This window comes from Dreissena polymorpha, chromosome 15 (genome assembly GCF_020536995.1).
Source record: "Dreissena polymorpha isolate Duluth1 chromosome 15, UMN_Dpol_1.0, whole genome shotgun sequence".
NCBI classification, from domain to species: Eukaryota; Metazoa; Mollusca; class Bivalvia; order Myida; family Dreissenidae; genus Dreissena; species Dreissena polymorpha.
In genome coordinates this window covers 62,015,153-62,029,185 of record NC_068369.1, presented here as the reverse complement: position 1 = coordinate 62,029,185, position 14,033 = coordinate 62,015,153, and the positions used below count along the sequence as shown (strand labels likewise).

General features: G+C 38.3%; 3 protein-coding genes across 6 annotated transcripts in view; 1 reads left to right on the top strand and 2 right to left on the bottom strand.

The window, feature by feature from the left end:
• Positions 1-14,033, bottom strand: part of LOC127860418 (nascent polypeptide-associated complex subunit alpha-like) — a 415,045-nt gene that overhangs the window by 83,918 nt on the left and 317,094 nt on the right. The window lies entirely within an intron of this gene.
• LOC127860412 (uncharacterized) overlaps positions 1-14,033 on the bottom strand; it is a 395,662-nt gene that overhangs the window by 118,910 nt on the left and 262,719 nt on the right. The gene's annotated exons all lie outside the window — the stretch shown is intronic.
• On the top strand, positions 475-13,934 carry LOC127860416 (cell surface glycoprotein 1-like). Of its 4 annotated transcripts, XM_052398487.1 has the most exons (7): positions 475-630; positions 1,402-1,515; positions 3,413-3,544; positions 4,552-4,683; positions 5,405-5,479; positions 7,201-12,753; positions 12,900-13,934. In XM_052398487.1, exons 1-6 carry the CDS (start codon positions 504-506, stop codon positions 7,416-7,418), a joined length of 798 nt encoding a protein of 265 aa, XP_052254447.1. In that variant the 5' UTR covers positions 475-503; the 3' UTR covers positions 7,419-12,753; positions 12,900-13,934. The 4 variants fall into 4 exon arrangements, with proteins under 4 accessions (XP_052254447.1, XP_052254448.1, XP_052254449.1 ...); XM_052398488.1 differs by lacking the exon at positions 1,402-1,515; XM_052398489.1 differs by lacking the exon at positions 3,413-3,544.

Below are 14,033 nucleotides of genomic sequence, written 5' to 3'. Positions count from 1 at the left end.
CCTAGGATTCATGAAAATTCATAGGTAGATGATCACGACTCGCAGATGACCCTAGTGATTTTGAGGTCACAAGGTCAAGGTCACAGTGACCCGAAATAGTCAAATGATTTTCGAATGATAACTCAAGAACGCTTTTGCCTAGGATCATGACACTTCATAGGTACATTGATCGTGACTTGCAGATGACCCCTATTGATTTTCAGGTCACTAGGTCAAAGGTCGAGGTCACAGTGACAAAAGTCGTATTCACACAATGGCTGCCAGTACAACGGACAGCCCATATGTGGGGCATGCATGTTTTAACAAACAGCCCTTGTTTCTATAGATTTCAGCAAGACCCACCAATGGATAATAGACATACAAGACCCCACTGTTGACATTATATGCTTACAGGCATTGAGGCAACTATACAGGAGTCAGAGCCTCTCATGATACAACAGGCCAGTGTTAACTGTGCTTATCAAATGCAATCTACAGGTTTCACTTTGGTTCTTTCAGAGTCCATGTCAACTGCTGACAGTGAAGAGCCAGGCAGTCTGACCCATGATAGGAGGGAGCCAAGTGAAGAGCCAGCCAGTCTGACCCATGATAGAAGGGAGCCAAGTGAAGAGCCAGCCAGTCTGACCCATGGTATTTCTATTATCATATAATAAAGGCCCACCTATTGATGATAAAGACATGACCCAACTGTAGACTATATATTCTAGTACAATTTTCTGTTGTCCAAGCCAATATATATTTATGCCACCCTTCGAAGAAGAGGGGGTATATTGCTTTGCTCATGTCGATCGGTCCGTCCGTCCACCAGGTGGGTTGTCATACGATAACTCAAGAACGCTTGGGCCTAGGATCATGAAAACATCATAGGTACATTGATCATGACTTGCAGATGACCCCTATTGATTTTGAGGTCACTAGGTCAAGGTCACGGTGATCGAAATTGTAAAATGGTTTCCGGATTATAACTCAAGAAAAGGTCAAGGTCACAGTGACCCGAAATAGTCAAATGATTTTCGAATGATAACCTCAAGAACGCTTTTGCCTAGGATCATGACACTTCATAGGTACATTGATCGTGACTTGCAGATGACCCCTATTGATTTTCAGGTCACTAGGTCAAAGGTCAAGGTCACAGTGACAAAGTCGTATTCACACCAATGGCTGCCAGTACAACGGACAGCCCATATGTGGGGCATGCATGTTTTACAAACAGCCCTTGTTTCTATAGATTTCAGCAAGACCCACCAATGGATAATAGACATACAAGACCCCACTGTTGACATTATATGCTTACAGGCATTGAGGCAACTATACAGGAGTCAGAGCCTCTTATGATACAACAGGCCAGTGTTAACTGTGCTGATCAAATGCAATCTACAGGTTTCACTTTGGTTCTTTCAGAGTCCATGTCAACTGCTGACAGTGAAGAGCCAGGCAGTGTGACCCATGATAGGAGGGAGCCAAGTGAAGAGCCAGCCAGTCTGAGCCATGATAGAAGGGAGCCAAATCCTCAAGGTATAAATGCAATTATACCCCCACAAACAAAGTTTAGGGATGTATATAGGAGTGAACTTGTCGGTCGGTTCGTATTAAGTGTCCACCCTCTAATTCAAGTTGTTTTCATCTAATCTTCACCAAACTTGTCTGTTGGTCTGTCGGTCGGTCCGTCTGTATTAAGTGTCCGCTCTCTAATTCAAGTTGTATTCATCCGATCTTCGGTCAGATGTTGTATCTAGAGGATACCTAGGTGAAGTGTGAATATGGGTCATGCCGGATCAAAAACTAGGTCACGGGGTCACTTAGTGCGTTTTTAACATTGAGCATGGTTTGGGCTGTTTTTTGTGAAGACAACATGCAAAATATTTTGTGTTCATTAAGGCATTTATGCTTGCCATCTCATCTGTTATGAACAGTTTATTTGTGAAATGAGAGGATTAATACCCGAATAATCTACAACTACAAAAGATATTATTTAACTTTTGAGAATGATTTTATTATACCCCCACAAACGAAGTTTAGGGGGTTATATTGGAGTTAGCTTGTAGTGTTTCATCTAGAAAGGCAGAGGGGCATGGCGCATGACTTGAAAAAAGGGCATTTTGCACGGAGATTCTCTTAAAAAGGGCGCATTGGGTGTTTTTGAAACTTAATCACAGCTTAAAACTTTGATTTAAACATTGTACATGTCATTTTTCGTGAGAAATTCTCGCGAAATGTGTTCTTAAATACATAGCTATTGAGTAGACATGTGAATTTATTATTATATTTTTTGGAGAACATTCAAATCGGATGCAAAACACAAAAATGTTACTGATCACGGCGGCTCTAAACTGAAAGTAAACTTCATGGAGCAGGTCGTCATTAATTACAAAATTTGCTATACGTTTTTTAAAATCGGCTCAGATTTATCTTGTAATAGACTGTACTTCGGAACTCTGCTAAGTACAAATGTAATTAAAATCTTTACCGTTACGGCCCTTGTTACGTTACGACCCAGAATGTGGCTCATGAATTTGTTCGGGTCTCTAATGTATGTATTGATTTTCTTCTACATCAGTACCTCATCGAGACGTTCATAATAAAGGCCCACCTATTGATGATAAAGACATGACCCAACTGTAGACTATATATTCTAGTACAATTTTCTGTTGTCCAAGCCAATATATATTTATGCCACCCTTCGAAGAAGAGGGGGTATATTGCTTTGCTCATGTCGATCGGTCCGTCCGTCCACCAGGTGGTTGTCATACGATAACTCAAGAACGCTTGGGCCTAGGATCATGAAACATCATAGGTACATTGATCATGACTTGCAGATGACCCCTATTGATTTTGAGGTCACTAGGTCAAGGTCACGGTGATCGATATTGTAAAATGGTTTCCGGATTATAACTCAAGAACGCATACGCCTAGGATCATGAAACTTCATGGTAGATTGATCATGACTCGTAGATGAACCCTATAGATTTTGAGGTCACATGGTCAAAGGTCAAGGTCACAGTGACCCGAAATAGTCAAATGATTTTCGAATGATAACTCAAGAACGCTTTTGCCTAGGATCATGACACTTCATAGGTACATTGATCGTGACTTGCAGATGACCCCTATTGATTTTCAGGTCACTAGGTCAAAGGTCAAGGTCACAGTGACAAAAGTCGTATTCACACAATGGCTGCCAGTACAACGGACAGCCCATATGTGGGGCATGCATGTTTTACAAACAGCCCTTGTTTCTATAGATTTCAGCAAGACCCACCAATGGATAATAGACATACAAGACCCCACTGTTGACATTATATGCTTACAGGCATTGAGGCAACTATACAGGAGTCAGAGCCTCTCATGATACAACAGGCCAGTGTTAACTGTGCTGATCGAATGCAATCTACAGGTTTCACTTTGGTTCTTTCAGAGTCCATGTCAACTGCTGACAGTGAAGAGCCAGGCAGTCTGACCCATGATAGGAGGGAGCCAAGTGAAGAGCCAGCCAGTCTGAGCCATGATAGGAGGAAGCCAAGTGAAGAGCCAGCCAGTCTGACCCATGGTATTTCTGTTATCATAGAATAAAGGCCCACCTATTGATGATAAAGACATGACCCAACTGTAGACTATATATTCTAGTACAATTTGTCAGTAGATTGATCATGACTCGCAGATGACCCCTATTGATTTTGAGGTCACTAGGTCAAAGGTCAAGGTCACAGTGACCCGAAATAGTAAAATGGTTTCTGGATGATAACTCAAGAACGCATACGCCTAGGATCATGAAACTTCATGGGTAGATTGATCATTACTCGCAGATGACCCCTATAGATTTTGAGGTCAAAGGTCAAGGTCACGGTGACCCGAAATAGTAAAATGGTTTCCGGATGATAACTCAAGAACGCATACGGCTAGGATCATAAACTTCATGGGTAGATTGATCATTACTCGCAGATGACCCCTATTGATTTTGATGTCACTAGGTCAAAGGTCAAGGTCACGGTGACCCGAAATAGTAAAATGGTTTTCGGATGATAACTCAAGAAAGCATATGCCTAGGATCATGAAACTTCATAGGTAGATTGATCATGACTCGCAGATGACCCCTATTGATTTTGAGGTCACAAGGTCAAAGGTCAAGGTCACGGTGACCCGAAATAGTAAAATGATTTTCGGATGATAACTCAAGAACGCTTTTGCCTAGGATCATGACACTTCATAAGTACATCGATCGTAACTCGCAGATGACCCCTATTGATTTTCAGGTCACTAGGTCAAAGGTCAAGGTCACAGTGACAAAAAACGTATTCACACAACGGCTGCCACTACAACGGACAGCCCATATGGGGGGCATGCATGTTTTCTATAGATTTCAGCAAGACCCACCAATGGATAATAGACATACAAGACCCCACTGTTGACATTATATGTTTACAGGCATTGAGGCAACTGTTGAAGACACCCACAGTCTAGAATCTATACAGGAGTCGGAGCCTCTCATGATACAACATGCCAGTGTTGACTGTGCTGATCATATGCAATCTACAGGTTTCACTTTGGTTCTTTCAGAGTCCATGTCAACTGCTGACAGTGAAGAGCCAGGCAGTCTGACCCATGATAGGAGGGAGCCAAGTGAAGAGCCAGCCAGTCTGACCCATGATAGGAGGGAGCCAAGTGAAGAGCCAGCCAGTCTGACCCATGGTATTTCTGTTGTCATATAATAAAGGCCCATCTATTGATGATAAAGACATGACCCAACTGTAGACTATATATTCTAGTACAATTTTCTGTTGTCCAAGCCAATATATATTTATGCCACCCTTCGAAGAAGAGGGGGTATATTGCTTTGCTCATGTCGATCGGTCCGTCTGTCCACCAGGTGGTTGTCATACGATTACTCAAGAACGCTTGGGCCTAGGATCATGAAACATCATAGGTACATTGATCATGACTTGCAGATGACCCCTATTGATTTTGAGGTCAAAAGGTCAAGGTCACGGTGACCCGAAATAGTAAAATGATTTTCCGATGATAACTCAAGAACGCTTTTGCCTAGGATCATGACACTTCATAGGTACATTGATCGTGACTTGCAGATGACCCCTATTGATTATCAGGTCACTAGGTCAAAGGTCAAGGTCACAGTGACAAAAAACGTATTCACACAATGGCTGCCACTACAACGGACAGCCCATATGGGGGGCATGCATGTTTTCTATAGATTTCAGCAAGATCCACCAATGGATAATAGACATACAAGACCCCCACTGTTGACATTATATGTTTACAGTCATTGAGGCAACTGTTGAAGACACCCACAGTCTAGAATCTGTACAGGAGTCAGAGCCTCTCATGATACAACATGCCAGTGTTGACTGTGCTGATCATATGCAATCTACAGGTTTCACTTTGGTTCTTTCAGAGTCCATGTCAACTGCTGCCAGTGAAGGGCCAGCCAGTCTGACCCATGATGAAATGAGGCAGCCAAATCCTCAAGGTATGAACTAAATTTGAAGACGGGTTTCTCTGCATTTTCTATCATTATGTGACAGAGTCTTATGTCATGACTGTATTAAAGTAAATGAGTAGTCCAAGTCAAGTGTGATGCTCTAGACGACCTCCTCTGTGATCTACAGGGTTACAACAATGTGCTTGTAAAAGTCCTTGTAAAGTACAAAGTAGGCAGTTTGCTATGAAAGTTAATGTTTAGTACTTGTTCTTCCAAGAAATGATAGTTCTGCGAACTGTCAGTTCTTATATGTGTGAAAAATTGGTTTAAACTGGTGTTAAAACAGTTTCAGTTAGTTCATTTTACCTCCTAACATGTTCAGGTTTTGTGCATTTTTATCAGGAAAACCTTGCTCTACAATATTCAATCATTGTATCACTTGCAGTGTTCTGCTGTGAAATTTTACTGTTGGGGACCCTTTAGGATTACAAAAGTGGGGACAAAAAGAAAAAATATGGGGACACAGAAATATTTTTGTAGCAGAATTAAATGTGTGGAAACTAATAACCTTTAACTTGAACTTTTAAACGTGCTTAAACTTCTTACAGTCAGGTTGTAACATTGTTATTAAAACTGGAACATTCAAAAAACTTTTTAACACTGTCAAACAGTTGTCAACATATTTACAAAACTTTGAAAAAATTTATGGTCATTGGACTCCGCATGTCAAAGTACTTGTTCGATAATTAGAAATACCGATAGTAAAGGCGTTTTCTTTTTTGCTTTATGCACAATCTGCATGTCATTTTGTTGTTGTCAAACAGTGACCAAGGACATTTTTGAAGCCAATTTTCTTGGAATGTACGTTTAGGGGCAGACTTTTTTCGTAATTGCTAAACGATGTTGGGACTTGGGAAGACTCTGTTGGGTTGTTAATATTATTGTCATATTTTCTAATTTTACTTGCCGGAGGAAAAAAAAAAATGGATTTTGTTTTCTTTGGCCTGTCACTTTAAGCCATTTTGATAGGTTCGGAAATTTCCTTGATATCTGATTGGTTGTTATAATCTCAACTTACCAATGAAATAGAGTGTTAATATTAAATAAATTAACCATTGGCTGCGAAATGACGTCATGTCCAATGAAATAGTTTGTTCTGGTTACACATTCACTCGATTACTTTACCGACTTACAAATTGAATCGATTAGTTTTTATTTCTAATTCATGTGCGCCCGCGGACCCATATACAGAAAACGGGTGGGGACAAATATTTGTTTTTTGCGACAATAACACAAGGGCGCATCCACGGCAGAACACTGACTTATGTTGATACTTTGTGTGCAAGGATCAATTCAGTAGAAAAGTCAACAAAATAAAGGGCTTACAGTCACTGAACAAATGAGTTTGCTGCTTAGAGTGTATATTTTTCCCAAAAATATTTGAAAATTTCCCCTCTTGGAAGTGTAGTTCAATTTTAATCAATACCTCGTTTAAATAATTCACAGAAAAGCCAAAAAATGTTGATCTTTGAACATAAACATAACATGTTGATGACAAAAAAAGTTGGAATAATGTTTTTCTCTCTGTGTATGGTGAATTATGGTGTTACAACTTGATTTTGTATGTTACTTGCTTAGCATTGAAATTTCCCCTTTTACACGTGAATTATCCCCCTCTCAGGGGACCCGACCCCTTTTCCCCAAAACTGAAAAAAACACTGACATGATACTCATTGCTATTTTATTTTTTATATCTATTCTTGTTTTAGGGACAGGGACAAGAAAAGGAATGAAACGAAAGTGGGCCAGCGAAGAGAACATATGTTTCATGAACTTTTTTAGAGATGAATTAAGAGAAAAAAAAATGCCATCTGGCTCAAAAATAATGGGGTCCCTAAAAATACTTACCGGAAGAACAGTGGCCCAGATAAGGGCAAGGGTCCATAACATTATTATGGAAAAACAAAAATGGAAAAAGAATTGTTGAACTGTGGAATATGTTTATGCCCCTGGTAGGGTGGCATATAGCAGTTGAACTGTCCGTCAGTCAGTCAGTCTGTCCATCTGGCCGAAAACTTATATGGCCATAACTTTTTCAATATTGAACATAGCAACTTGATATTTATACCCCTATTACAATTGGTAATGGGGGCTATATAGGAGTCACGTTTGTCGGTCTGTCCCGATATTTCATCCGATCTTCACCAAACTTGGTCAGTAGTTGTATGTAGATAATGTCTAGATCAAGTTTGAATATGGGTCATGCCAGGTCAAAAACTAGGTCATGGGGTCACTTAGTATGTTTTAAACTGTAAGTTTGTACGGACCATAGCTATGTTATTTATCGTTACATTTTTAAATGACTCGGTACATTTGTTCACCATCATGGAACGGTGTGTCGCGTTAAAAGAAATTACGTCAATATCTCAAAGGTCAAGGTCACACTTGGGAGTTCAAAGGTCAAATGCTTGTCCGGGCCATAGCTTTGTTTTTTATTGTGAGATTTTAAAATCATTTGGCACATTTGTTCACCATCATTGAACAGTGTGTCGGGCGAAAGAATTACGTCGATATTTCCAAGAACAAGGGCACAATTTGAGTTTAAAGGTAAAAAATGGCCATAATTGAGCTTGTCTGGGCAATAACTATGTTGTTTATTGTGCGATTTAAAATCGTTGGCTCTTTTGTTCACCATCATTTGACAGTGTGTCGCGCGAAAGAATTACGTCGATATCTTCAAACTCAAAGTTGTAGTTTTAGTTCAAAGGTCAAAAATGGCAATAAATTATCTTGTCTGGGCCATAAATATGTCATTCATTGTAAGATTTTAAAATGACTCTGTACATCAATTTTGTTCAAAGTCATTGGAAGGCTTGTCATGTGAAACAATTCAAGAGTTCAAAGGTAAAAATGGCTATAAATGATAATGGCATAATGATTCTTAAAAAATCGCCATAAATTGTATTATCTTGTTTTGTGAAGACAGCATACAAAATAGTCTGTGTCAATGCGTTATGTGGGGGTATATGTCACGTCTGTGACAAAGCTCCAGTTGGCATGCATGTGCATCTTGTGAAGCTGCACATATTGAGTGGTGAAAAGTGAAGGTCAAGGTAATCCTTCAAGGTTAAATGTTAAATATATTGCTTCTGTCCGTCCGTCTGAAAACTTTAAAATTGGCCATAACTTTTGAGCTCACCTGAGTGCAACATGCTCATGGTGAGCTTTTGTGATTGCCTTTTGTCCGTTGTGCGTTGTATGTCGTCAACATTTTGCCTTGTGAACACTCTAGATGCCACATTTATTGTCTGATCTTCATGAAATTTTGCAGAACATTTGTCACATTGATACCTCGACTGAGTTCGAAACTGGGTCATGCTGGGTCAAAAATTAGGTCACTAGGTCAAAAAAACAACAAAAAAACTTGTGAACACTGTAGAAGTCCAATCTTCATGTAACTTTGTCAAAATGTTTGTCTAAATGATATTTTGGTTTAGTTAAAAATTGGTTCCGGTCCGTTGAAAAACATGGCCGCCAGGGGCGGGGCAGTTTTCCTTATATGGCTATAGAGAAACCTTGTGAACACTTTAGAAGTCAAAATGTTTGCCTAATCATCATGAAACTTGGTCAAAACATTGGTTTTATTTATATTTTGGACGAGTTTGAAAATGGTCCAGATCAGTGAAAAAACATGGCCGCCAAGGGGCGGGGGAGTTTTCCTTATGTCTTTAGTTAAACATTGCTAACACTCTGGAGGCCACATTTATTGTCCATTCTTCATGAAATTTGGTCAGAAGTTTGGTCTCAATGATATCTTAGACGAGCTGAAAATGGTTACGTTTGCTTGAAAAACATGGCTGCCAAAGGGCGGGGCATTTTTCCTTATATGGCTATATATGGCTATAGTAAAATCTTGTTAACACTCTTGAGGCCACATTTATTTTCCGATCTTCATGAAACTTGGTCAGAATATTCATCCCAAAAAATATCGTAGACAAGTTAAAAAATGATGCTGGTTGGTTGAAAAACATGTCCGCCAGGGGGTGGGGCATTTTACCTTATATGGCTATAGTAAAACTTTGTTAACACTCTATAGGCCACATTTATTTTCTTATCTTCATGAAACTTGGTCAGAAGATTTGTCCTAATGATATCTTGGATTAGTTCAAAAATAGTTTCGTTTGCTTAAAAAACATGGCCACCAGGGGGCGGGGCATTTTTCCTAATATGGTTATGTATCATGCTTTACTAAAACATTGTAAACACTCTGTAGGCCACATTTATTTTCCGATTATTATGAAACTTGGTCAGATGATTTGTCCTAATGATATCTTGGATGAGTTCAAAAATGGTTCTAGTTGGTGGAAAAACATGGCCACTAAGGGGGCGTGGTATTTTTCCTTATATGGCTAAAGTAAAACCCTGTTAAAACTCTAGAAGCCATATTTATTGTACGATCATCATGACACTTTGTCAGAAGATTTGTCCCAATGATATTTGGACAAGTTTGAAATTGGTTCCAGTTGCTAAGAAAAACATGGCCACCAGTGGGCGGGGCATTTTTCCTTATATGGACTTATGAATCTTCTTGAAACTTTGTCAGTATATTAGTTTAAATGATATCTTGGATGTGTTTTTCACGTTGACATTTGAAGCTTTAACTTTGTATGATTCTAAATATGTGTCAATGCTGTCAGTTGAATTTTGAAATATGAAGTTTTACATTTTTTGTAGATTAAATAATTTGTAAAATGTTGCAGTTTCGTCAATCAGTTTTATAAGATATTGAGCTTTAAATATGATGCAGATTGTAAGATTCTTAATATCTTTCAATATTGTGGATAAGTTTTTGAGATATCAAGCTTTGAGTTTTATGCAAATTGTATGATTTTAAAATGTTTTAATGGTGTTGATCAGTGTAATGAAGATTGCATAATTTTTATGTTTTAATTCTGTCTATTGGTTTTCAAAATGAAAGACTTTGATTTTGTAAGTGCACTTTTATCTCCTGAAAGATTCTTTTCTAGTGTTTAGTTTATATTTTAAGGCTGTTTGCAAACTCGAAGTGAAAACAGTTCTAATACAATTTGGTAAGGACATGACATTGCATATCTGATTTTAAAATGTACTTTGCTGGCAACGTGTAATTTTCTGAAATGTCTTAGTAAGACTGTTGTTTGCAATCAAAAGGTCTGTGCTTCAAATACAGGGTAATGCATGTTTTTTGTCCAAATTTATGGCGATTCAGACATTGTTCTATGTAAATTTGGGGTTTGCTTGAAGGTTCAGTCTATTTTTATGTCCCTCACTATAGTAGTGGGGGACATATTGTTTTTGTCCTGTCTGTTGGTTGGTTGGTTGATCTGTTTACGCCAACTTTAACATTTGCAATAACTTTTGCAATATTGAAGATAGCAACTTGATATTTGGCATGCATATGTATCTCATAGAGCTGCACATTTTAATTTTCTGAAAGGTCAAGGTCAGAGGTCAAATATATGTGGCCAAAATCGCTCATTTTATGAATACTTTTGCAATATTGAAGATAGCAACTTCATATTTGGCAAGCATGTGTATCTCATGGAGCTGCACATTTTGAGTGGTGAAAGGTCAAGGTCATAATTCAATGTCATAGGTCGAATATATGGCTTCAAAGCGGCGCAGTAAGGGGGATTGTGTTTTACGAACACAGCTCTTGTTGTTAACTGCCTTTTTAGTCCCTTACCAGTGTTTCACTAAAGTCCGTGTACTTTGGACTCATTTAAAGTTGACATTTGAAGCTTTAACTTTGTATGATTCTAAATATGTGTCAATGCTGTCGGTTGAATTTTGAAATATGAAGTTTTTCATTTTTTGTAGATTAAATAATTTGTAAAATGTTGCAGTTTAGTCAATCAGTTTTATAAGATATTGAGCTTTAGTTATGATGCAGATTGTAAGATTCTTAATATCTTTCAATATTGTGGATAAGTTTTTGAGATATCAAGCTTTGAATTTTATGCAAATTGTATGATTTAAAATGTTTTAATTTGTTGATCAGTGTACTGAAGATTGTATACTTTTTATATGTTATAATTCTGTCTATTGGTTTTCAAATGAAAGACTTTGATTTTGTAAGTGCACTTTTATCTCATTATGCCCCCCTTCGAAGAAGAGGGGGTATATTGCTTTGCTCATGTCGGTCGGTCTGTCGGTATGTCAGTTTGTCGGTCCGTCCACCAGGTGGTTGTCAGACGATAACTCAAGAACGCTTGGGCCTAGGATCATGAAACTCCATAGGTACATTGATCATGACTCGCAGATGACCCCTATTGATTTTGAGGTCAAAGGTCAAGGTCACGGTGACCCAAATAGTAAAATGGTTTCCGGATGATAACTCAAAAATTCATACGCCTAGGATCATGAAACTTCATGGCTAGATTGATCATGACTTGCAGATGACCCCTATTGATTTTGAGGTCACTAGGTCAAAGGTCAAGGTCACGGTGACCCGAAATAGTAAAATGGTTTTCAGATGATAACTCAAGAACGCATATGCCTAGGATCATGAAACTTCACAGGTAGATTGATCATGACTCACAGATGACCCTTATTGATTTTGAGGTCACAAGGTCAAGGTCACGGTGACCCGAAATAGTAAAATGATTTTCGGATGATAACTCAAGAACGCTTTTGCCTAGGATCATGACACTTCATAGGTACATTGATCGTGACTCACAGATGACCCCTATTGATTTTCAGGTCACTAGGTCAAAGGTCAAGGTCACAGTGACAAAAAACGTATTCACACAATGGCTGCCACTACAACGGACAGCCCATATGGGGGGCATGCTTGTTTTACAAACAGCCCTTGTTAAAGATTCTTTTCTAGTGTTTAGTTTATATTTTAAGGCTGTTTGCAAACTCGAAGTGAAAACAGCTCTAGTACAATTTGGTAAGGACATGACATTGCATATCTGATTTAAAAATGTACTTTGCTGGCAACGTGTAATTTTCAGAAATGTCTTAGTAAGTAAGACTGTTGTTTGCAATCAAAAGGTCTGTGCTTCAAATCCAGGAAAATGCATGTTTTTTGTCCAAATTTATGTCAATTCAGACATTGTTCTGTGTAAATATGGGGTTTGCTTGTAGGATCAGTCTATTTTTATGTCCCCCACTATAGTAGTGGGGGACATGTTGTTTTTGCTCTGTCGGTCTGTTGATTGGTTGGTTGGTCTGTTTATGCCAACTTTAACATTTTGCAATATTGAAAGTAGCAACTTGATATTTGGCATGCAAATGCATCTCCTGAAGCTGCACATTATCATTGGTGAAAGGTCAAGGTCATCCTTCAAGTTCAGAGGTCAAATATATGTGGCCAAAATCGCTCATTTTATGAATTCTTTTGCAATATTGAAGATAGCAACTTGATATTTGCCAAGCATGTGTATCTCATTGAGCTGCACATTTTGAGTGGTGAAAGGTCAAGGTCATCCTTCAAGGTCAGAGGTCAAATATATGTGGCCCAAATCGCTTATTTTATTAATACTTTTGCAATATTGAAGATAGCAACTTGAAATTTGGCATGCATGTGTATCTCATGGAGCTGCAAATTTTGAGTGTTGAAAGGTCAAAGTCATCCTTCAAGGTCAGAGGTTAAATATATGTGGCCCAAATCGCTTATTTTATGAATACGTTTGCACTATTGAAGATAGCAACTTGATATTTGGCATGCATATGTATCTCATAGAGCTGCACATTTTGAGTGGTGAAAGGTCAAGGTCATCCTTCAAGGTCAAATATATGGGTCAAAATTGCTCATGTTATGTTACTTCTGCAATATTGAAGCTAGCAATTTTATATTTGACATGCATGTGTATCTCATGGAGCTGCACATTTTGAGTGGTGAAGGGTCAAGGTCATCCTTCAAGGTCAAACGTTATATACGGGGCATTGGGTTTCACAAACGCATCTTGTTGTGTATGTAATTAATTTTGCTTAATTTTTGTGATCCCCCGCCAACAGCGGAGGGATATTAATTTGGCATTGTCCGTCTTTCCGTCTGTCCGTCCGGCACTTTTGTGTCCGGAACCATATCTTGGAAGTGCTTTAGCAGATTTCATTGAAACTTGGTACGAGTATATATATATGGATAAGAGGATGATGCACGCCAAATGGCATTGTACATCCTTGATTAATAGCGGAGTTATGACCCTTTGTATTTGAAAAAAATGCTTTTTTTGTGTGTCCAGAGCCATAACTTGTATCCAGAAGTATAATGGCGGGGGATATCAATTCAACGAATTTGCTTGTTAAATCAGTTTTTATTTTCATGATAATCATTTAGTTCGTACTGCAACTTATGATGGATTGTTACTACTATCTCCAATTATTTGTTTGTCATGGGTCCGTCACCATTTATCTCTTATATAATACTTGAATTGAGCATTTCACAATCTGACAATCATGCATATCATTTATTAGTTTCATAATAAAACGTCTGACAAGGGTCAGATAATTTTAACATATATTGTTGTTATAATTTGTCATGTGTTGTATGAATAAATGACACTTCCATGATAGAGAAAATTTAAATATATTTTTAAAGACATTTGTAAAATGA